Genomic DNA, 21,895 nt, shown 5'->3' on the forward strand with positions numbered 1-21,895 from the left:
GGAGCAGTGCTGCACTGTCACAGCTGCCCAGGGAGCGCTGGGGTCACCGTGCATGGGGTCCAGACCTGTGAGATGTGGCACTGAGTTACATGTGAGTGGGCAGGGGGGGTGGGCTGGAGTTGAACATCATCTTTCCAACTTTAACAATGCTATGATTCTGTGAATCTGGCTGATGGGGTTTGGGGTGCAAATCTTCACAGGGGTTGGGGCAGCACCTCTGCAGGCCCGTTTCTGAGGTGCTGTGAAACAGGTCTCCCAGGGTGAGACTGCAAGTGATGGGGGTGAGCAGAAGGTTATCCAAGTGTGCTGTTGTGAAAGGAGTTCGGCCTTGTCCCAATCCCCTGCAGTGTCAGACAGGCTTTGTGGCTGCTTCTGGTGAGGATGGTGAAGATTTGGTCACCTGAGCGTGGGTCACAGCTGGGAAAAGGAGTGCTTGTAAAGGACTGGGAAAGGCGCCTGTGCTACCAGTGTCCTGCAGGGCTGTCAGAAAGGTGTGTTTGGCACTGTCATTTACAAGCACAGCCTGTGTTTTCCTGTGTGTTTTTCCAACCCATAACACAAGGCCCTGACTTTATCCGTGTGTATCTAACAGCACCAGTGTGAAGCACGTGTGAACCCTTGCCCTGCCTGGGGAGAGCTGGCCCCCAGCCTGGCACTGGGGCACAGCGCTGCCGAGCATTGCTGACAGTGCTACGAGTGCATGTTACACTGGGTGAATATTTCACAAACACTCAGCGTCAACTCATTGTGGTTCTTCCTGCTCCATTTGGGTGACAGCCGACAGCAGAATGACCTCCAGACCTGCCAAAGCTGCTTGTTTTCCTGGCTGTATCCTCCAGCCCACATCCCACTGAGCTCCTCAGTCTTTCCTCTTCCTCAACGGGACATTCATTGCAGGAGCATCTCTGCTGTGGGTTGTTTCCCCTTATCCAGCTGCTTTACAAAGTATTAATAACAAGCACACGTGTATTCTGCTGAAGGCCCCAGTAACAACATATTTTGCATTTCTCCCTCCAAGGACCTTATGATATCTGTTTCCATGTTTCGTTTTCAAAGACGTAGGCTGAAGTAAACTAAACGTTTTGCCCACCCCCAGACTCTGCTTCTACTACAACTCCTGCCTGGGGAGTTCAGGACATACCAGGGCTGCATATGTTTCTGTATACAAGAGCTAATACTCCATTTGAATAGCTGGGACTGGCAAAAGGAAATGGAATAACCAGCTAGAAAGCACTATAACCACAGTTATGTACCCTGGAACATCTCTATGCTTTAGAAGCACAGCTAGAAGGGCACCAATGACATCCAAGCCAAGCAGATGTGTATGGGGATTCATCTTTGAGTTCAGGGCTGGGCAGAACATCTTCACCGCTGCTCCCATCAGAGGAAGCTCCCTGCGTCCCTGCTCTCAGAGAACCTCTGAGATCCTGGTTTCTGTGTGCTACACGGCGATTAATTGAGCTGCCCAGGCTGTCCGTGAGCAGACGGATGAGAAAGTGGAGGCGTTGAGTGGACGGCGGAAAATATCTCAAGGTAAAAGTGCAGCAGGGAGCTGAACGGGAAATGCCTTCTGAATGAATCCCAGGCTGCCGGCTGTGCGGGCTCTGGGAGAGGTGGGAGCACATTGAGTATGTCTGCCAGAGGCTCTGATGTGCGTTGGGACAGGATTGCCCTGCTACCAGCAGCTGCACCACCGCAGTGTTGGGCTTCTGACTTGTGCAAGGCTCGCTCCTGTCATGCAATCGTAGAACAACACAAGCTGGAAGGGATCCATAACGTTCATCAGGTCCGATCCTCTTCAGTTTCTTACATCTCTCTTGGCCTGAAGTCCTTGAGCCACTGGGAAGGTTTGCCTGACCGGGCCGTTTTCAGTTCCACTTGTACCAGCAGGGGGGATGAAGGGGATATTTATTATCACACTCTTAAATCAAGAGCCAAACTGGATCCAGTTCCCAAGACAGAGGTCGGCTGGCACAGCAGAGAGCTGGGTTTGGAGATAGCTGGATGCAGAGGTGGGGTGCCAAGCCCTCAGGAGCAATCCTGCAGCACACCACTCCCGCCAGCAATGTCCATCCCCAGAGTGATGTACCACATGTCAGAGATGTTCAGCTTGGCAGCCATGGGCTGTGTTTCCTCTCCAGAACCACAGTAATACAATCCCTATGGAATTTGCAAAACGGGCATCCTTTCTAAGAACCCCAGCAGTGAAAGGGAATTTGGATCCTACAGATTTCAGTGAATATGATGCAGGAAAGTTGTTGTAAGGACCGGCAGATCTCCTGCCTGGAGGATTTCTGGTTTGTATCTCTGTCTCTCACGTTTTCTTTCTCTTCGTACTCTCAGAAGATATTCCAGGCACACAGTATTCTGTGTTTGCTTGCTTTGTGCTGCTATTCTGGCTCTTGGCTTTCTCAGGATGGGGAAATGGTCCCCAATTGTAATTTCAGACATTACCCTCTGTCTGTCCCCGCTTACAGAAGGGATGTAATTCAATTCAGAGTGGAAACATGAAGGCAGCCTCTGCCAGATGTTTGTGGATTCCATGAGCTCTGTTTGTGGAGACTTCATTAAAGCAATTTCACTTTTGAAGAAAACGTAAATAGCAAATATGGTTTTGATTGTCAAGAACAATGGAGCCTTTTTGGGGTCTGTATTTATGTTGTGATAGCTTTTGAGTTGTCAGGATAGAAGTACAACTTTTGAAAAGAATATCCTTAAAGAACTGTGACTTTCTTTTCAGTCATGACAAGTCATTGTTCCTCCCCATCTCTTTGCTTTGTGCATCCAACCAATACTGAGCAGTCTTCCACAGACATGACATCCCCTCTTTGATTTGCAAAGGATGAGGAACCGGGACTTGAGAGTCCAGCCTTCCTTCCCTTCATCCCTCTTCATAGCTCTTGGACATATGCCTAACCTTCTGTGAAGTGGCCATGCTCCATTCTTCTGGCCAAAATAGCCATGTTTGTGGAGTTTTCTCCTCTTGCTGGATGGGATGCTGTCTTTCCAAGTCCCAAGCAACATTTCTCTTTTCTACCTTGCCACCACGTCCTGCAATCACTATTGCCCAGGTGCAGCCTGCAGAGAGGAGATAGGACTTGTGCACCTGGTGGAGGACTGCTGTCTCCCTGCCAGCCATCTCCACTGCAGCATCACAAACTGCAGGAATTCATAAGCACAGGGGATTTGTGGTGTTATGTAAGCACCCTGGAAGTGGTTGTTTATTCCAGGCCCAGCTGAAAAATTGCCTATGAAGAAATAGCAGAGGTGTTTTTGGTTTGCTCCCAGGGATCTTGGTAGTTGGCTGGAAAAGCATTAGGCATGTTTGAGGAAGAGTTAGTTATGGATCTGTGGCTGGTGATGTCTCCAGTCTTCAGTCTGCTTGCTTTTCATTTGGCTGGACCATGGTAGTGAAATGTCAGTAAGTGGATAAAAGGTGTCATCTGGTCTGGTGGCACTGCCCCAGCACGACCCTGTGATTTTGGATGTGCTGCTTTGGGATGGACATAGCAATGCCATTGAGCTACACCTTGACCCCAGCAGGTAAGCAGGTTCTCAGATCTCCCTCAGCTGTGAACCTGCATCTCTGCACAGCCCAAAGGAGCAGATGGGTCTCCATCTAACCCCTCTTTTTTTCCTGTTTGCTTTGTAAAGCTGCTCAAAGCTCACACTGTGTGTGCAGCCGTGGCCCAGCAGAACCTCCCCTGAGCTGTACACTGCCATACAAATGTTCACATGGACCAAAGAAAAGCTTCCTTCACTGTTCCATGGGCTCCTGGAAATCACAGAATCATTGAAGCTGGAAAAGACCACTGAGATCAAGACCAACCATCAACCTATCACCACTTTGCCCACTGACCATGTCCCTCACATGCTGACAACAGCAAGAAAACCATTCCCACTGCATTTCCTGCCCCATTCTCAAGACGAGTCCATGCCCTGCATGCCCTCGTGTGCCCGGGGAAGGCAGCGTGCCATGCACTGCAGCACTGGCACAGGAGGGCTGGAGAGCTGCCAGGACCTCACTCACCCCTCTCTAACCAGCACTGTCAGGAGAAGAGAGATTTGAAGATTTCACTAATTGGCTGAATGCAGCCTTCCCTGTCAGGGCAAATTAGGGGAAGCCTTCGTCCTGGGTTGGAGCACAGGAGGCTTGGGGAAGATGAAGCTTGCCACATGCATTTGCGAACACGGGGTCACTTTCTCCTCTTTTGGGTCAGGCGCTGATGAGATGTGTTGTGATGGGATTAGCCAGGTGACTGCTGCGAAGGGAGATTGCCCTGGCAGGTCCTGCCATGCTGCTGATAGGGCTCTGCTGGAGGAAATGTGGATACGGCAAGCAGCCCTGGCTGCAGCGCTGTGCTGGGGCACTGTCCCTCCGTCCGTCTGTCCCGCAGCCCAGGCAGGGCTGTGTTTTACTGACGTGCGGTGCAGGATTTTGGTTAGTTTGTCTCTGGTATGCTCGGCGGCACAGGGTTTTGCCAAGCACGGTGGAAGTTTTTGCATTATTTTATATTGACAGCATTTGTCTGCTGTAACAATTTGGCCAAGTTTCCTGTGCATCTTCTGCTGTTACACTGCCGTTCTTTGTGAGTCTCTCCCCGTGCCTGTCATTTTGGAGTTGCTTTTCTAACGCGTTGGCTCCCTGATGCTCTTATTACTTTTGGCACTGGGCTCGCATCCCGATTAAGTACATTGGCTCCTGTTTTCTCTATTTCTGGCCCACTCTCAGAATTCCTCTTACCATTACATTCTAGCACCGCTCTGTGTTATTATTTATTATTTATATTGCAGTAGCGCCTGAGAGTCCCAGCTGAGATCACAGCCTGATTGTGAACATGCCGTGCATTAATACAGTCTCTCAGTATTCCCTTTTTATACCATTTTATTTTGCCTGACCACGGCTCTGTTTATTCTCCATCAGTGTGACATGTGGGTTTCTGGGGCTCGAGCGGTGCGGAGGGCTGTGCATTCAGCTCTGCTGCAGCTCGAAACTCAGTCATGGGTCTTCTTTGCAAGACCAGGGCTCTCATAGCTGAGACCCTCTGGGAGAGCATCTTCCCCTCCTGCAGCACGCCTGAGCTGCACCATGAGCTCACCGGGATCCCTTGGCACCTGGGCTCTTGTGGGTTCCATGAGCACCTTGGGTGTCCCGTGCACCTCAGGTCTCTCTTGCCTCTTGGACCCACCCAGGTACAGATGCTGGCCCCAAGACCAGAGGTGACAAAGCAGGCATGGCCAGCTGCTTTTCTTCTGGCATGCACTTGCACAGGCACTGCCTGATTCTTGACAGCAGCCCCTTCCTTAAAGAGCAGGGAGCTGTAACTTCAGCTGGGAACTCGTGTACCTTTCTGTGTGTTTCGTTATAGAATCATGGAATCGCTAAGCTTGGAAAAGACCACTAAGATCACCAAGTCCAACCCCAACCCAGCCCCATCATGCCCACTGACCATGTCCCTCAGTGCCTCATCTCCATGGTTCTTGAAAACCTCTGAGGGTGGTGACCCCACCGTTTTGTAGCTTTATTGTCCCAGTTGTGACCACGAAGCAGTGAGATATGCCAAGGAGCAGTTGGAAAAGCAGTGTTTATAGGAAGAGATCTGATATCAATAAGGCTAGAACTGTGAGCCTGTGCACTGCAAAGCCGTCATTGTGTAAGTGTTGCCTGAAAGTAAGGCTGTTCCTCACACACCTTTCTCCTCTGGCTTTGGTTTGCAGCTGGTAATTAAGTTTAAAAGGGAATAAAAATGTTCTGGTACTGTGTGTTGGCAAATGGTTGGAAATGAAACAGAACAAAGCACAGAAGGGATCTGTTGAGCCCTGGACTGCCCTGCTCAGCCTCCCTACACATGATTGGCTTCCCCAGACCACAGCTAGGGTGCTGCTGTATTTCCCAGTGAGCCAAACCCTCATTTTTTCCTCTCTTTTGCCTTTTTTCCAGGGTGCCAGAGGGCCTGAAGGACCAGTAGGCGAGCCAGGGTCACGAGGCGCCAAGGTGAGCACCAGCCTGGCTGAGACTGCTCTTGGCTGTGTTGTGGACAGACCAAGGTCACAATGGCACCGTGAGCACCAGCCAGCAGGAACGAGTCCTTTATGCAACAAAAGCAAAACCTTCCTCCAAAGCAGTGTTTGCTCAAAGAGACTTGGGTCATGTTGCTCATTGCCTAAACTGCCTGCTGGCTGGGGGGCTCATCAGGGCAGAGTGCTGGGCAATCAGCCTTTCAAGAGCTGCAGGGAACTGGAAGGGATGTCTGGTGCAGAAAAATGCAAGAACATCACCGATACCATTTGTGCTCCTGCCAACGTGTGTTTGTCTTTTTGCTTTGCAGGGCCGTCCAGGGGAGCCAGGCAAGCTGGGGCCAGATGGGCTGCAGGTACGACTGCAGCCAGCACCTGCCCAGTGTGGCAAGGTGTCAGACCCCTCCACGGGTGCACATAGTGCCCAGGGACCTGCAGCTTCTCCTGGCCAAAGCACCACAGGTGTCTGAGCATGGATCCAGCTGCTAACATCTGTCACTATGTGTTCACAGGGGAAGATGGGCGAGACTGGGGAGACAGGATCCCGTGGCTTTCCAGTAAGTATCCATGAGAGTGCTTCCTTTTAGAAACTCATTTTCACTCCACTTCCTAAGTTTTGGGTCCTGGTCCTGGAGGAAAGACTCTGACATCTCATACTTACAGGACCACCTCTCCACTCTTTGTTGGAGCTTTTGAGATGCATGTTACTGCCGGGAGACATGGAGCATTGCCATGGGGTTGGAGCTGACCTTGGTGTGTTTCTTTTTCCTAGGGTATCCAAGGGCCTTCTGGACCTCCAGGAGCAAAAGGGGCACCAGGCGACCCGGCAAGTACCTTATGACTCTCTCTTCATCTGTCACACACAAACACCTCATTGCTTTCTCTGTCCCTACTCCTTCCCACTCCCAATTTCTCTGTCTCTGCCAGTTGCAGTGAGGTCAGAGATGTGAAAGACTTGGCTAGAGCCCTATAAGGCATGAGGAAAGATGATGTCAGATCCCTGAAAAGCATAAAAGAGGCATGGATCAGCATGGAGAGTGTAGGAGTGGGCTGGATTTTGGAAGAAAATGGAGGAAAGAAAGGCAAGGTTGGGTCTGAGACAGGGTCAGATGAAATGAGAGTTGGAATGGATGGGGACCAGGAGGGAGGCTGCAGTGACAGAAGTGAGCCCACAGCCTTGGGGAGGCACTGGGAGATGTCAGATGAAGATACAGATTTGGGGAAGTGCCCTCCCCATTAAAGCAGGATGAGAGTTGTCTCCTGCCATCTGTGTCTATGAGACGGACCAGGACAGAGACAGGAAAGCATACCAGATACTTCCAGATTACCAACTGCAGTTGTTATAGGTGGGAGAGAGATGGTGAAGGGCCTTCTGAACTGTTGTGGTGATTTAAGTACACCCACTGTGGTCTTTCCATCTTGCTGCCCATAGCTCTGCTGTGATGTGGGAGGGAACTGGTGTTTTACCTTACAGGAAATGGTGCCCTTCAGAAATAAAAACAGTTGTATGAAAAGGACCTTGTGTCTCTGTTTTCCAGGGTCCACAAGGACCACAGGGACCACCTGGACCTTTGGGAGAAATTGGCCATAAGGTAGGTCTGGTCTTTGCTCTTATTTCTTTTTCCTTCACCTAGAGAGAGGCACTTTCTGACAGAGGTGACAGAGGTGCAACCTTCCACACCCAGGGACATGAGCAGGAAAGACTTCCCTCAAGTCTGAATTTCAACTTCCAAAGCAAACAGTGAGAGACAGAAATTCAAACATCATTCTCATCTCAGACCATAGACACACAGCTGGTATCTGGGCCTCCCCATCTTCGCAACAAGAGCTACATTTCAAAGCTCTCACAAACACATCCCAGGCATGGCTCTACCACCCCCACCATACCACAATACAGAGCCAGGAACAAACTGTGGTATTTTCTGTCCTGCTCACTGGTCCCTTTGCTGGCAAGGCACAGTCGTGGATGGCCAAGGCAGTCCCTTCTCAAGTCACTGCAGGCAGTGAAAGGAGCTCTGAGAAACGCCTTTGCTGCTGACAGTGCTTTTTGGGTTAGTGTTGCCATGAAGCAATGGCACAAACACACCATAACCAAAGCAGCAGCAGCTGCTGTGTCCTGATGGATTCCAGGAGATGCCCCATGGCTTCCCCCTAGCTCATCTACAGATTCTGATCTATTTGATTCTCCATGAAATATCAGGATTTTTGTCTGAGTGTACCAGTTCTCCTTGGTAGCTCCTTTCCATACATGCCTGTATGGAAACTGTAAAGCAGCCATGATGTTTCACTTGGTTGTGAAAACAGCAGCAAAGGTACCTTTTAATACAGCCTACTGCAAAGTGTATGAGTCATGAAAGTTTCCATTCTCATGGCTGCTAGACTGGATGGAGCGGGCTCTGAGCATGGTAAACCACACTGGGGAGCTGGAAAGCTGCTACCAAGCCACTATGGATGCTGCCAACCAAGAAAGTACAGAGCTTTATTCAAATCTGTGTCTTTTTCTCTGCACTGGCACTTCTGGAGAAACTAAAGCAGGATTTTTGCTTTCATTGGAGCCTGAATTTTCTCATTGCGTGACTTGACCATTTGTTAATAAACCCAACACTCACACTGCTCCCTCCTCTGCCCAAATCCATTGCAGCAAGCCAGGAACTGGCTCCCTTCCCTGGGCAGCCGAGTGCTCCCTTTGACTATGTGCTCTTTTTTCCTTTATTCCATACTGCAAAGAGAAGGGAGAGTGCTGTCTGGAAAGTAAATATCCTAAGTAAATAACCCCCTGGAATCCTTTAAAGACAGGCTTTGGTCTTGTCTTATGGATTGTCATTCTTCCCAGGGTTGTAGAAAATGTACAAAGATTTAAGCTCCCAATTGGCAGTGGTGCCAAAGATGTTGAGTGGCCCCACTATTGCAAAGCTGTGACATCAAGGAAGAACACCTTCCCTCTATCTGCCTACCTTCCCATAGGTTTTGGCTGTCAGTGGGGTGCCAGCCCCTCTGCCGGGATCAGCAGCCTTAGCAAGCAGAGGGCTGGAAGGAGTTACAGGGGAGAATGGGGGCGTGGGAGATGCACAGAGCCCTCGCAGGAGCCAGGCTGTGCCTCTTTGATGCTGCATACCCTGAGCCAGCTCCAGGGCGGTGATTGCATTGCAACCAGGACTGTGCTGTCCCGGGAGGTCTCTGCTAAAGGAATTATGTCTTTGATCTTGTTTTCTGCTTGGTTACAAAGGTTTTTTTCATTGTCTGTCTTTTTTTTTTTTTTTTTTTTTTTTTTTTTCACAGGGACCGCCTGGCCCAATGGGACAACCTGGCCTCGCAGGTGAACCTGGCATGAAGGTAAGAAAAACCATTTGTGCAGTTTCCCTATCAGAGCTTGAGAAGGAGCTTGGCAATGAATTTCAGCTCTGTCTTAAATCCCAAGTCTGAGTGGAGACGGAAGTCCTCGAGACCCAGAGATCTAGGCAGCTTCCAATGTGGAACAAGAAGAGCTGAGATCTCAAGTGTAAAAATACCCTCAGACAAAGTCCTACCAGTTCCCAAGCCTCAGCTCTGCGGGGACTGAGCTCCTCCAGTGGTCATGGGGGAGGGTGCTCTGCTTCAGGGCCATGAATGCACCTTCTTGTCTACACGGAAAGGCCTTCAGAAAACATCTCTTTATTTGACAAAGGTCCCTGTGCAGAGCAACTCACAGGGAGGTTAATTTTATTTTGTCCCCCCTAATGCTTGGTTTGAAGGTTTGCTCCTACATAGAGAGCTTGTGAGCAGACTCTGTGAGGATGAAATGCAATTTCTTCTATGCTGTTCCTCAGTCCCTACCCCCTGCCCCATCCTATGCCTCTTTTTCTTTGGCAAATCCTCCAAGGCTTCACCAGAGCTAGCATGTCAATGGCATTCTGACCTGTGCTCCTGGCTGTCCCTCCACACCATCAGTGGAACAGAGCACAGTGGTTTGCATAAAGCACCTTTTTACCCCTGCCAGAGCCCTCCAGCCTCTATCTCCCCTCAGTGCCCTGACAGGCATTCAGTGCCCCATTCTCACCATCAGTAAGCAGTTTGTCTCCTTGTCTGTGATGCCTTCTTTCTAGGGTGATCCTGGCCAGCTGGGAATTCCTGGAGAGCAAGGCCTCATTGGTCAAAGAGTGAGTACCCCCCTTCTGGTGGCACTTCTCCATCTCATCAGCTCCTCAGAAGCTCTTGTCCCTGCTCACTCACAGCCTGTGGGCATAGAGCCCCTCTCCCAGGCATCCCATAACCCTCCCAGCCCCACTTGAGTCTTTGCCTTCCCTACGGAGCCCGTTGGCTTGAGATGAGCTCTTGATGCTCCACCAAGTAGGGAGACACTGGCTGCTCTGTGGGATGGAGTAGGGATGAATGCAGAGCCTAAGCTGGCTGAGGCTATTGTCCCTTCTCAGGGCTAAGATCAAGAGTCATCTGATGAAAGCATGGGGGAAAAGTATGTTTGGGCACAGCTTTATGTGGCTTGCTTCTGTCTTGCAGGGAGAAATGGGGCTGGAAGGGGACAGTGGGCCACCTGGTCCAGACGGAGCCAAGGTAAATTTTGGGATGTATAGGTTCTACAGCAGGGAGGGTATTCTGGTGCAGTGTTCCCTTACCCCCTTGCTTCTTTGATGGCTTAATTTATTTAGAAATAAGAAGTCAGGATATTTTTTTTCTGCAGACACATATAATGGACTCCTCGTGTTTCACTCCTCTACCCACATTTTTGGCATATGATCAGATCTCCAAAAAGGTCAACTTCTTTAATATATAGTTTCCAACAATTTGTCTGTTTTATTTGAGTTTTTACAGATTAACTTTCCAACTAATTAGGAATTCCTGGGCCTAGCAAGGGAAATCAAAAAATTGTCCATCACTGCCCCCTGTACTGCTGACCAGAGCATTGTTTGCATGAAAAGAAATTGGATCCCCCTCATCCTGGCAAAGTCCCAGGTGCTTGCTCAGAGCTTGCATTGCTCTCTTTATCTAACTGCTGTGAGCTGCTACCTTGCCTTTGGAACAGCATTCCATTTCTGTCCTTGCACAGCCAGCCTTTCCAAACAGGCCAACTGTTTTGTTCCATGGAAAGAAAAAGCAGCCGGTCCCACAACAATGCACTTTATTGCTTCATTCTGGTTAAGCTGTTTGCCATGTGTCTTCATTTCTGCTTATCTCTGAACGTTGGACCAAAAGATTCTCCCTTAAAGACAGTCAAATCCTCTGACTTCTCTTGCCATCCCTAAGAGCTCTTGAACCACGCCAGGTTTCACAGAACCACAAGGACTGGAAAGGACATCTGGAGATGATCAGTCCAACCTGAACGTGTCTCTGGGCAGCAGAAGAGCCACTGCTTGCTGCAGAGATGTTGGTGTGACCAGTAGAGACGTGGCTCTGCTCTAACACAGTGGGTAACAAAGCCACCATGACCAGTTGGCTGTCAGTGCTGCCATCAAGGCTGGTGCCACTGTCAATGCAGAATTTGCCCTTTTCATCATCTCCATGAGATGTGCCATCAGCTGTAAAAGCAGAGGAGCAGAGATTTGCCATAATCCACTGCTCCAACCACGAGACCCTCTCAGGGCAAGGTGACAGCTTCATGACATTGATCCCAGCCCTTGCAAGAGCCAGGTGCCCCTCCAGATAAACCCATTACACCCATTCAGTCTTTCAGCATCTGGAGTGCAGGGCTCCTGGGTGAGGCAGGGGACTCTTTCAGATCTTGTTCACTGTCTCATTCATGTGGGAGGTTCAGGCCTCACTGCAGGAGAAGCAAAGTTCACATTTCCCTATGTAATGGGGGAGTTCCTCCTCCTCCAGCCAAGAGATTTTTTTTAAAAAACATGGTTTTGCTCATTTTGTTAAATGTCAAGTGTATTATGACTCATTCTCATTCATCCTTTTGCTTGCAGGCTCTTTTCCTCCCAGACTCCTGAAATATTAATTATGGACTGTGTTTTTTTTCCTCGCAAGAGCCATGTATGGTGACCCATGTGTTGTGTGGGCATGCAAACTCCCACCTCTTCTCTTCCACAGGGAGACAAAGGAGAGCAAGGCCTGGATGGAGAGAAAGGAGAAAAAGGCACTGAAGGACTGAAGGGAAAAGAAGGGCCTCCTGGATATCCTGGCATCACAGGTGTCCGAGTGAGTCTGAGAAAGCATCCTGCTCACCTCCACCAGACGGTCCATGGGGTTCCTGGAGCAGCTGGAGCTCTCCTCCTGGCTGCACAGACAGCCTGTGTGTACTGCAGGTAGCTGGGTGGGTGCACGAGCCCAGCACAGCTCCTGCCCCTCTCCATCTGTGTGATCCCAAACAGGGGGTGATCCCCCAGGGGGGTCGGCAATGAGTGCTTCATGCTCTTGTCTCTAGCCATTGTGTGTAGAGTGATTTTCACCTTCATGGCTGAAGCACGGCATAGATGTGCAGTGTGGGCTCCCTTTTGTGTCCCCCTGCTCAGATGTGGGGCACACAGTGAGCCCTGGGTTGCAGAAGGCAGCAGCTCCTACAAAGGGCTGAGAGCCTTCTGCAACCATGGCACAAATGAAAGCATGCAATGTTGTGTCTGGGAAGCTGGAATGCACTGAAACCCTAGCAAGAGCAAAATATGCTTTTTCTTAAGTCATCGTTTTATTTATTATTGCAAGGACAGCCATTACCACTGATATTAATACTCTGTGACAGGACATGCCATCTTGCAGCAAAACATGTGGGGGCAGATTGAGTGGGAGATGCAAGCAGTGAACCAGGACACTGCTTAGGGCAGGATGTAGTCCAAGATATGACTCGATCAAGTGTTGGCACAAAGTAAACTGTTTTTGCAAAAAAAGAACATGCAAATAGGAGGAGGGTTGGTCATCAAGATGTGGATCACTCACTCGTTTCTGATTTGCCCTCACTCATTTCTGTTTGGAGGAGTAGGGCAGGATCCAGCCTGGGGCTCGTTTAGTGGTACCGGGTCTGGAGCAATGCTGCCCAGTGCCAGCAGACTGCTCTGCAGCAAAGCCAGATCCTTCTACCCAAAGTGGGGAGTCTATGAGTGATTTGTTTCTCATAATTCCTGCAGTGCCCTTGAGCACGGGGTGGGTGCTCAATGCTAGAGCACATCGTTTGTGCCTTTGGTGATGTTGTGGCTGGCTAAAAGGAAGGCAAGGAGAAAAGTGTGAGGAACGGAAGCAGCAAAGGGGCTGAATTTGTGTTGTTTTGGAGCTGAGATGGGGATTGGAGCACTGACTTGACTAGAAGGTGGAAACTCCATAGCTATGCAGAACAAGGCTGTAATCCTGCCCCAAATGCGTCCACAGCCCGCAGGGAGCCCTTAGCAGGGTGGGTACAGCTTCTGGCAGCTCCATGTGTTTATGTTGTGCACAGTTAAGAACCAATAAAAGTGCTAAAATCATGCAAAAGTCATATTAAGTTATAGCATATAAAATATAGATTCTCGCAGACTGTTTGCCAGCATGTCCCTGGGAACATGATGCCGTTCTGTTTTATTTTAAAAAAAAGTCCACAGAGCCAAGATTCCCGCTCATAATCACTCCTTTTTTTTTTTTCTTTTTTTTTTTCTTTTACTGCAAAGTGCTATATTTCCATCTACTATTTTAATATGTTCCTTTGTATATCCGTATGTCTGAACTCGAGCAGACTTTCAGAGACCACAGGGCTCCAGATAGCGCTGCCTGCTGCCAAGCGTCGGGCCATTACCTAATGCACAGGCTGCTGTTCCATGCTCGCTGAGGTAATCTAGAGATGGAAGTCCTCTGACAAAAGTACAAATAATTTTTCTCCTCCTTTTTTTTTTTTTTTTTTTTTTTTCCTTTCTTGGAGTTTTTCATCCTAGCTTCCCACGGAGGAAGTTGTAGAATCAGGGGCTTGTTAGGATTGGAAAAGACCACTAAGATCATTGCGTCCAACTGTTGATCCATCACCACCAAAATGTAAAAGCGTTAGTGGGATCTTCCTTAGATTTCTGCCAAGTTCATGGATCAGAGATGCAAACCACTAGTGATAGCTACAACCCACTCCTTTCCAAATGAGGAATGGAAGCTGTGATGAAAAGTCAAACAAATCTCTTCAAGGCACACCACAACCACCATGCCTGGATGGACATTCTCAAGGCTGATGGAGAAAGATAGGAAAAGTCTAACCAGGGGAAAAACTTGAACGTGTTCACACAAGGGCAAATGCTAAGGTTGCACAGTGACCAGTTCCTGACCAGAATTTGCAAGGAGCTGCTCAGTATTGCTGAGATACCTGCTCATCTACAGAGGTGATAGTGGAGATGTTAATGCTTCTGTGCTGTTAGTGGCAGAGACGGCAGGATCCGACTGGTTCACTGTGCCAACGAAGTGACCTGCATGTGGGGGTGTGCAGCTCACCTTCTGCTGCTGGAAAAGGTTCATTTTGCCTCAAGGAAGATGATGCTCATGCACAGCCATAGACAAACTTCTCCAGCACCTTGGCTTGGCTCTCGCCCTGCAAACCACTACAGCTAAACCACTTCCTGAAGAATTTTCCTTAACACCAAGGGCATGTTTAGACTTCATCTTGATCTTGCTTATGTCTAAAGGAAAAAGGCTCTTCAGCATTGTATGCTCTGGACACATGTAGGAAATGAGGATCTGGCCGTACATTTTCAGCCTGCTTTGCACATACTGGCCTGGGGGAAAGGCCTGGTGCTGGCAGCTCCTCACGTGGCCCCAGAGCAGGTAGAACTTGGCTGGGCTCGTAGGAACTCGCACACCACTTGGCGACGGAGCAGCAAGAGGAATGGGAGGAGGCAGCGCTTGCTTTGAGCCACACAGTTCTACTGGGTCATGCAGAAAGAGGCTTTCACCCAGCAATTGGTCCTACGGGCCTGGCTTTGCTGAGCAAGGTTGTTATTTCCAGGAAGCCATGCCAAAGCTGGTACATTACTGGCCAACTGCACCCAAGCTTCCCTGGGTGCTCAGGAAACGTTTTTCAAAGATCATTAGCTTGAACTTGGCTCAGCCATCCCCAGTGTTAGCATATCTGCAAACCGGTTTTTAAATCCCAAACAAAAGCAGCAGGGAGGCCCCAACTGAGTCTCCAGGGATAGTCTGTGCACATTTCAAAGCCAGTGGATTTCAGCAAACAAACGGAGATGGCCCATGAGTCTCCCAGCTCTGGCTGGCAGGGCTCGAGGCAGCTGGAGCTGTGACACACAAGTATCCTCTATCTTTTGGTCTGTCCAAGTTTACACTGCTCCATTCAGCTCTAGGTCCTGCTTTTGCCAGTTGTCCCTCTGGTAGGGAGGGAGGAGTCAAAGCATCTGAAGCACTGACGTACAGCTAAGTGCAGGATCCAGCTGAGATTTCAGAGTTTCCATCAGAGATGTGCATCCCTTCTGAGCTGCTGTCCCACCTGATCTCTCTTTGCAGTGGTTTCCCACTTCCTCTAATGCCAATTCTTTGCTGTCACTTCATCTTGATTCTTCCAGACTTGGCCACTTCACCTCTGATTGACCAAGTGAGAGCAACAAGGAGGTGGTAATCTCTTCCCCTTGCAGAGCACCAGGTTGGACATCCCCCATTGGAGACTGGAGATGCAGGTCCAGGTCAACAGTGAGGGGAGCAGGTGTTGTCCCCTGCAGAGTCAGCAAGGTGGGATGGGGATGCATGAAAGATGGAGCAGCTCTCCGAGCTCCAGCAAGGTGTTCATCAGCACTGCAAGCACCCATGTAGTTCACCAAAATGAAAAGCTAATTCATCATAGCTGGTAATCATATAAGGGGAACAGTGCCTTGCAGTCCAAAATACCCAACCGACGTTGGGCATGTTGAGCATTGCTGAAGAATAACGTGCATTTCCAAAGGATCTGACTGCCTGTCAATCGCACGCTTTACAACAAAGGATGAAAGGAAGCAGAGGTTGCAGCCAGCTGTGCAGGTCGACCCGCTGCTGCCTGCACAAAGGGCCCAGGCCAGTTGGCAGGAGGCAGGCGGTGGGTTTCCAGCTGCTCCGTGGCTGCGCTCTGTGGTTTTCATAATGTGCTGGTTGTCATACAAAGCCGACATCTGATAGCAAGGTTTTTACAGTTCCAGGAAAGCAATTGGAGAGCCTGTAGGTAATGAAATGCAACATGCTCTGAAACAAGAAAATCCCTCATTGTTCAGCAAAATTAGGAGCTGAGCTCTTTTCTTTTTCCACTTCCTTTTTAACCTGAAATTCTATCTGCAGTGTCATTCAAGCCACATCAGGACGCAGAGAGCTTTGAGCCAGATGCTCCAGTGGTAAAAATGGCCATAAACAATTACATCAGAGCAGATCTGGCTGTGTGTGCTGTATGGTGCAGATGTGTATCAACAAACCAGAGGAGCTCCAAGGGCTGGTAAATCCCTTTGCTGGGTGTGACATGGTCAAAGTACTTTTGTTTGCTCTTCCAGAAGGTTGAGTGACAGAACTGGACCAGGGTGGAGATCTGAGAAGGCTTTTTGAGGGAACTCAAAGTGTTTTGGAAAGGGCAAAGCCACTCTCCAGCTGAGAAGCACTGGGAACACGCGTGGCTCTTGGCTGCAGCCCTGTGGGCTCAGCTGTGTCACTCCCCATGCACAGTCCTGGGTGGTGTTCTGAGGACAGTATCTCCCATTGGCTTACACATGCTCCTCTTCTTGTTTCCCCATCATCTACAAGCTAAAATCCTGAAGTGGAAGGAAGATGTGCTGCTTCTGCTCTGAATTCACGTTTTTTCTCCAAAAACACCACACTGTGGACACAGCTGAGATGACCTGATTTCTGAGCTGAGCTGGGCAGAAGTTAATTCTCATCCAACACACTGCTCTAGTATAAAGCTGTCTAAACAGCACTTACAGCCGAGTTTGTCCCAGAGTGGTTTTTTGCTCTTTGTTCTTTTCTGTTTCCTGCCACTGAAAACATGATTCAAAGATTTTCTGCAACAAAGCTCCTTGCTCTGCTGTCACGGAGTCCAGCCATTCACTGTGAACGCATGAGCTCAGCCACAGACGGCAGCATCACTGCAGTGACATGGCACTCAGCTTTCTGAAAATAATGGGTCCTGGAGTCACTTCTGGCATTAGCCTCAGTTATCCATACAGGAAGCTGTGGGGTTTTTCTGATAATGTGCTGAGCTGTTGTTTCCTGGAAAAGTCAAGGTTTGTGCACTGGTCTGTGGAGCCTCTACTGGAAGAAGCCCCTTAAACTCGCGAACATGGGGTTGTCCTTGGCTGAGCTGGATCAAAAATCAAAGGAGAATGGGGCAGCTCTGGAATGAAGTAAATGTGCTTAAGCCCTTTGCTCTGAATAGGGCTGGAGCGAGGGTCGGTGAAGGGCTCCCCCCGGGTTCTCCTTCTCCTTCTGGGAGCAGTGCTGCAATCCCAGGGCAACACTGCCCTCATCTGCAGTCCTTCTTAAGCTCTAGTAACAGCTGCTTCTCCAATGGCCCAAGGTTCGTCTTCTGTGGAAATCTAAACATCTCATTTGATGGGGAGGTACGTGCTGGATTTTGGTGTTTGGAAGATTTATAGCTAGGTGCTGTGGCTGAGCCCACCCAATGCTCTGAGCCCCCTAGAGTGTGCCACAGCCATCCCTGCATCCCATCGGTCCTAGATGCGTGCTGGTCGGTGCTGCAGGGTCTCTGCCGCCTGGGAAGGAGGCTGTTCCCAGCTGGTCCTCATTTAGAGTTAATAGGAGTTGAAATGAGCCAGAATTTGAAATAAATCCCATTGACTTGGCACGGTTTCTTTCCTGACTCAGACGAAGGAGACGCGCTTTTTGTGCAGTTACTCCAAGATTCCCCTCCTTATTGCAAGAGAGAGGATTTCATTCCCCTCCTCTTCCACAACCCCAGGGCGTTTGTGTCCTTCAGAAGGAAGATGTTAACCCCTGTTGTTTGAGGAAGGAAAAAATGACCTGAGTAGTGCTCGTTGGCATAAATAGGAGTTATCCTGCCCAAGTGCTCTCTCTGTTTCTTTCTTCCCAGTTGTCAGTTTCCAGAATGTCCAGTTCTTTGGGGCATTTTGGTAACATCTTTTATGAGAGCTTCTAAGCTCAGTGGTTGAGGGCTTGCACTTCTCCTTCACCTCCCATCCATCCATCAAGCCACCATCTTTGTCTCATGGGCTGCCTTAGGGATGAGGAAATAGAGGAAAAAGGAGAAAAAAGGCTTTTTCAGAGACAACAAATGAGCAGCAGTTCAGAGCTATTGGCCCAAACCAGAGCAACTCAGAGCACAGCTCTGCACGCAGTCCTCTTTGCTACCTTATGCTGTGACTGCTTAGAAAAGAATGAGTCAAATAGATGTTTTCATCCACAAAATCAAAAATTGAATATTTCAGAGTAACATCTGCATGCAGATTAGGACTCGCTCTGAAGCAGGGAGGTTGGGGTACAAGGTTTTGGTTTGCTTTCCGTATTCTAAGTTGAGGAACTCAGCTGGAAAGAAGGTCATGGTGATGCTAGGAGTAGTTTCTCCATCCAACGTCTTCTTGTAGGATTTCCCCATCTCGCTTTCTCTTTGAGGTCAACCAGGCAACTGTACCTGCACTCACCACTCGGGTTTCCACAAGCAAGCCAAGGGCCCATTGCTTCCCAGTGCTCCCAGCAAAGCCCTCTGAATCTTACAGTACAATCAGGTCTTTCTTCTGAAGAATAGTTGAGTCTTTCTTCTTTCCCCATACCCATTCAGGAGCTGCTTCTGTGTTTCCTCCGCTTCCAAACTACAGCTAGGCAGAGAGATTAGGAAATGTGTTTCTTATAAATCCAAAACATTTATGTCTTCAAATGCCCGGCCCCAATAATCCCACTAATTTCCTGAGTGCTTGTGAACTGTCCTATACGGGGCAGGCTTCTCTCGATCAAAGTTTATTAAGTAGAGGTTCTCATATGGAGACATTGCTGAGCAGTAGGAAATGATATGGGGCTTTTTCATTTCCCTTTAAATGAGCTGGCTGGCTGGGCCTTGAACAATATGGGCATGGTCATCCTATGTTTCATGCTTTCTACCTTCACTGCTTTAGCTTTTCTGCCCTTCCTGCTTCCAGTGCCTCCAACTATCACCATTTTTCCCATCACCATTGGCACTTTCTTCTCTTTACTCACTGGCTGTGTTCTGGTTCTTCTATTTCTTCCTGCCTCATGTCTGGTAGGAAGGAGTGACCTCAGACCTCCACACAAAACACCTGGAAACTTTCTGCATAACATCATCAAGTAATGCTGAACCCATCCAAGATGGGATTTGGGAAGGTGTCTTTCCAGGCACCATGCTCTCCTCCAGTTGTGGTCTGCAAGAAAAAAAGGAAATCTGCCCTCTGAAGAGCCAAGAGTTGTAGTGCTCCTTGGGTCCAACCAGGTTGGTGAGTCCCGTCTTTGAGATCACTTCGTGAGAGCTGCTGCGTATGCGCGGAGCATCGCAAAGCGTAGGGGAAGCTGGGCCTGCAGCAGAGCCCTGCTTGGCTCTGTTTGGGGCATATCTCTCTACAGTTCATTCAACTTCCTTATTTTGTTTTTCTCCGTGCTGTTGTTGTAACATAGGTTTCAACTGTTGATGACTTGAGAATTTAAAGCTGGGCTGCGCATCTGTTTGCTCGCATTAACACTGTGCTGTGCAAGAGATCCAACGTTGCTGCCAAGGCCCTCAGCAGCCCAAAGCCTCATTTTTTTTTTTTTTTTTCCTTAAAAACTCATCAATTTGCATTGAAAAATAAATCATTTAGCTTCTGCCACAGGCGATCATCTAATGCTGTACTACAAGATCTTAAAGAATTGGGTCGTTACTGAAGCTGGCAATGGAATTTTGCTTCCCTGGGATATTTTAGCATATCTCAAGGCATGTGAATTTGTTAAAACTGCTGCTTTCTGCTGTTCCCGGTCACTAATACCATTATCTTCAAACGGAACTAACACGCTTCTCTAATGAGGAGTGCAGTACACAAAATCACCATTTAGAAGTAATCTTGCTCACGGAAGAAGCCTGGAAGGAAGATTTGCTTTTTCACCAAAGCATACAACAAAAAGTCTACAAACCTCAAAAATAAAAGCATCAAGTGTTTAGTGCCTTGGCACGCTAACCCAGCTGATCTGAGTCTAACAAAAAGAACCTGGAATGAATCATTCTGATGTATAGACTCCTCTACATCTTCCGCCCCTCGTTGCTCAGGACAGTGGGAAGCCTGGAAACTTCATGTTGCAGTGAAATAAGCACCAAAAGGTGCCAGATCCCTGAGGGGCTATGGAGACCCTGCACAAATCACAGAATGCATTCAGAACAAATTCTATCCTACGGAATTTGATTTATCAGTGTTGAGTTTTTTTTCCCCTCTTATGGCCCCAGTTTTTCCATTCCTGGACAAATGAGTCAGAAGAATGGGAAAAGGGGAAATCTGACCTTTTTTGAAGGCGACCAAATGGTTTTGGAGCTGGCCATGGCCTGTGTATCCCTGCCATGTGTCAATGCAGTGATTTCTTGGAACTGCAAACCAAGACATGTCTGGGATTGCAACAAACATCCACGGCATCGGGAACGACACAAGGAAAGTTACCCTGTCTCTGGGAACCCCAGGCAAATGTTGAGCTGTCTCTACATTCATCTGGGCTAAATTCCTGTGCAGTTGGAGAAAGCACATCCAGGAATATCAGCCATATGGTAGGCTTCCCTCTCACCAGCAGAGCTCCTCTGGCCAAAGTCCTAGAAAGCAGTGCTGGTGGAGCATGGAAATATCCCTAGCTGATAGAGCTTTCTCCGTTTGAGGAGGTGGCTGAGACTGCAGGATCCAAGCCACGTCTCTGTTGCCAGTGTTGCCAGCATGGTTGAACCCATTTATTCATACCAGCAAAGCTTTTAACAAGAGCTAGCTCAGTGGGAGGGCCTCATGGGATGATTTCTGATTGACCACAAGTGACAGCTGGCCTCACGCTATCACTGACCAGAGGTGCTGCCAAGATTTCATTCCCAGCCATGAAGAAGGAGCACACCCCAGCTGGAGGAGTCAGGAGAACATTCTGGAGATGGTGAACATCCCTGCTCAGTGAGGTCAGTGCAGCACCAGGGAGTTTTTCAGAGCCCATACCTGTGCTGAGACCCCACCAACATGGAAAGGTGATCTGGAACAACCAGGGACAGAAGACCCTGTCTGAACACAGCACAGACTTCTGTGGATCGAGTTTATTGTTGTGCACAGGACTTGGGCTGTTGAAGATGAGATTCATTTTGTTTTTCCCTTCTCCCAGGTGATTCTAGCCCTATATCTGCACTTCATGATTCAAGCATGAAGTTGAATGCAGATTTTAGGAGCAATTTGGAAATGTCTCTTAGGAGGAAGAGTGAAGGTCCAAACCTGCCTTCCCTGAAAGCAAAGACATTATGGGTGCAGGGCAGAAGCAAATTTCAGTCATGGCTTCTATGGGAGATGTACCAGGTGTGGGAACCAGGCTGTACAAACAACCCCTCCAATGTGGCTGTGGGATCCCTGTGATCTCCTGCAGCAACGAAGCGTCCATCTGCCCTGCACATTTATAAGGGGTATATCTAATCCATGCACTGCTGCCTGCAATTTTTCCACATGGAACACACCCTGATCCTGGGGAGGCAAGTACAAGTAACATGGAAGTCTTTGATTCAAGAGCCTTTGCAGCACAGCGATTCAAGAGCACATCTCAGTTGCAAAATTATTCTGCTGGAGAAGATTGGCAACTCAGCCATCACCAGGGCCAGGAACAGATTTAGCTTAAAATGGGCTTTCTCCAATTCACAAGAAATATCCATTGCCTGTAATTCCAAAAGATCTTACTGTGCAGTCCAGGAAGACTGATGAAGAAAAAATATGATGCAATTAATTAGAAATCTCAGTTTCTTACAGAATAGCTGTTTCTTACAGAATGGCCAGGGTTGGAAGGGACCTCAAGGATCATCAAT

General features: G+C 48.8%; 2 protein-coding genes across 5 annotated transcripts in view; one reads left to right on the plus strand and one right to left on the minus strand.

The window, feature by feature from the left end:
• The window catches only part of COL27A1 (collagen type XXVII alpha 1 chain), a 160,773-nt gene that overhangs the window by 115,893 nt on the left and 22,985 nt on the right, over positions 1–21,895 (plus strand). For all 4 annotated transcript variants that reach the window (XM_090121119.1, XM_090121120.1, XM_090121121.1 and 1 more), the window contains 9 exons: positions 5,942–5,995; positions 6,330–6,374; positions 6,531–6,575; positions 6,791–6,844; positions 7,557–7,610; positions 9,298–9,351; positions 10,101–10,154; positions 10,513–10,566; positions 12,046–12,153. In XM_090121119.1, coding sequence (XP_089977245.1) covers positions 5,942–5,995; positions 6,330–6,374; positions 6,531–6,575; positions 6,791–6,844; positions 7,557–7,610; positions 9,298–9,351; positions 10,101–10,154; positions 10,513–10,566; positions 12,046–12,153 — 522 coding nt within the window. The remainder of the gene's footprint in view (positions 1–5,941; positions 5,996–6,329; positions 6,375–6,530; positions 6,576–6,790; positions 6,845–7,556; positions 7,611–9,297; positions 9,352–10,100; positions 10,155–10,512; positions 10,567–12,045; positions 12,154–21,895) is intronic.
• The window catches only part of SLC25A25 (solute carrier family 25 member 25), a 103,508-nt gene that overhangs the window by 27,571 nt on the left and 54,042 nt on the right, over positions 1–21,895 (minus strand). The window lies entirely within an intron of this gene.

This window comes from Phasianus colchicus, chromosome 19, assembly GCF_987193195.1.
Source record: "Phasianus colchicus chromosome 19, bPhaCol1.hap1.1, whole genome shotgun sequence".
Classification (NCBI taxonomy): domain Eukaryota; kingdom Metazoa; phylum Chordata; class Aves; order Galliformes; family Phasianidae; genus Phasianus; species Phasianus colchicus.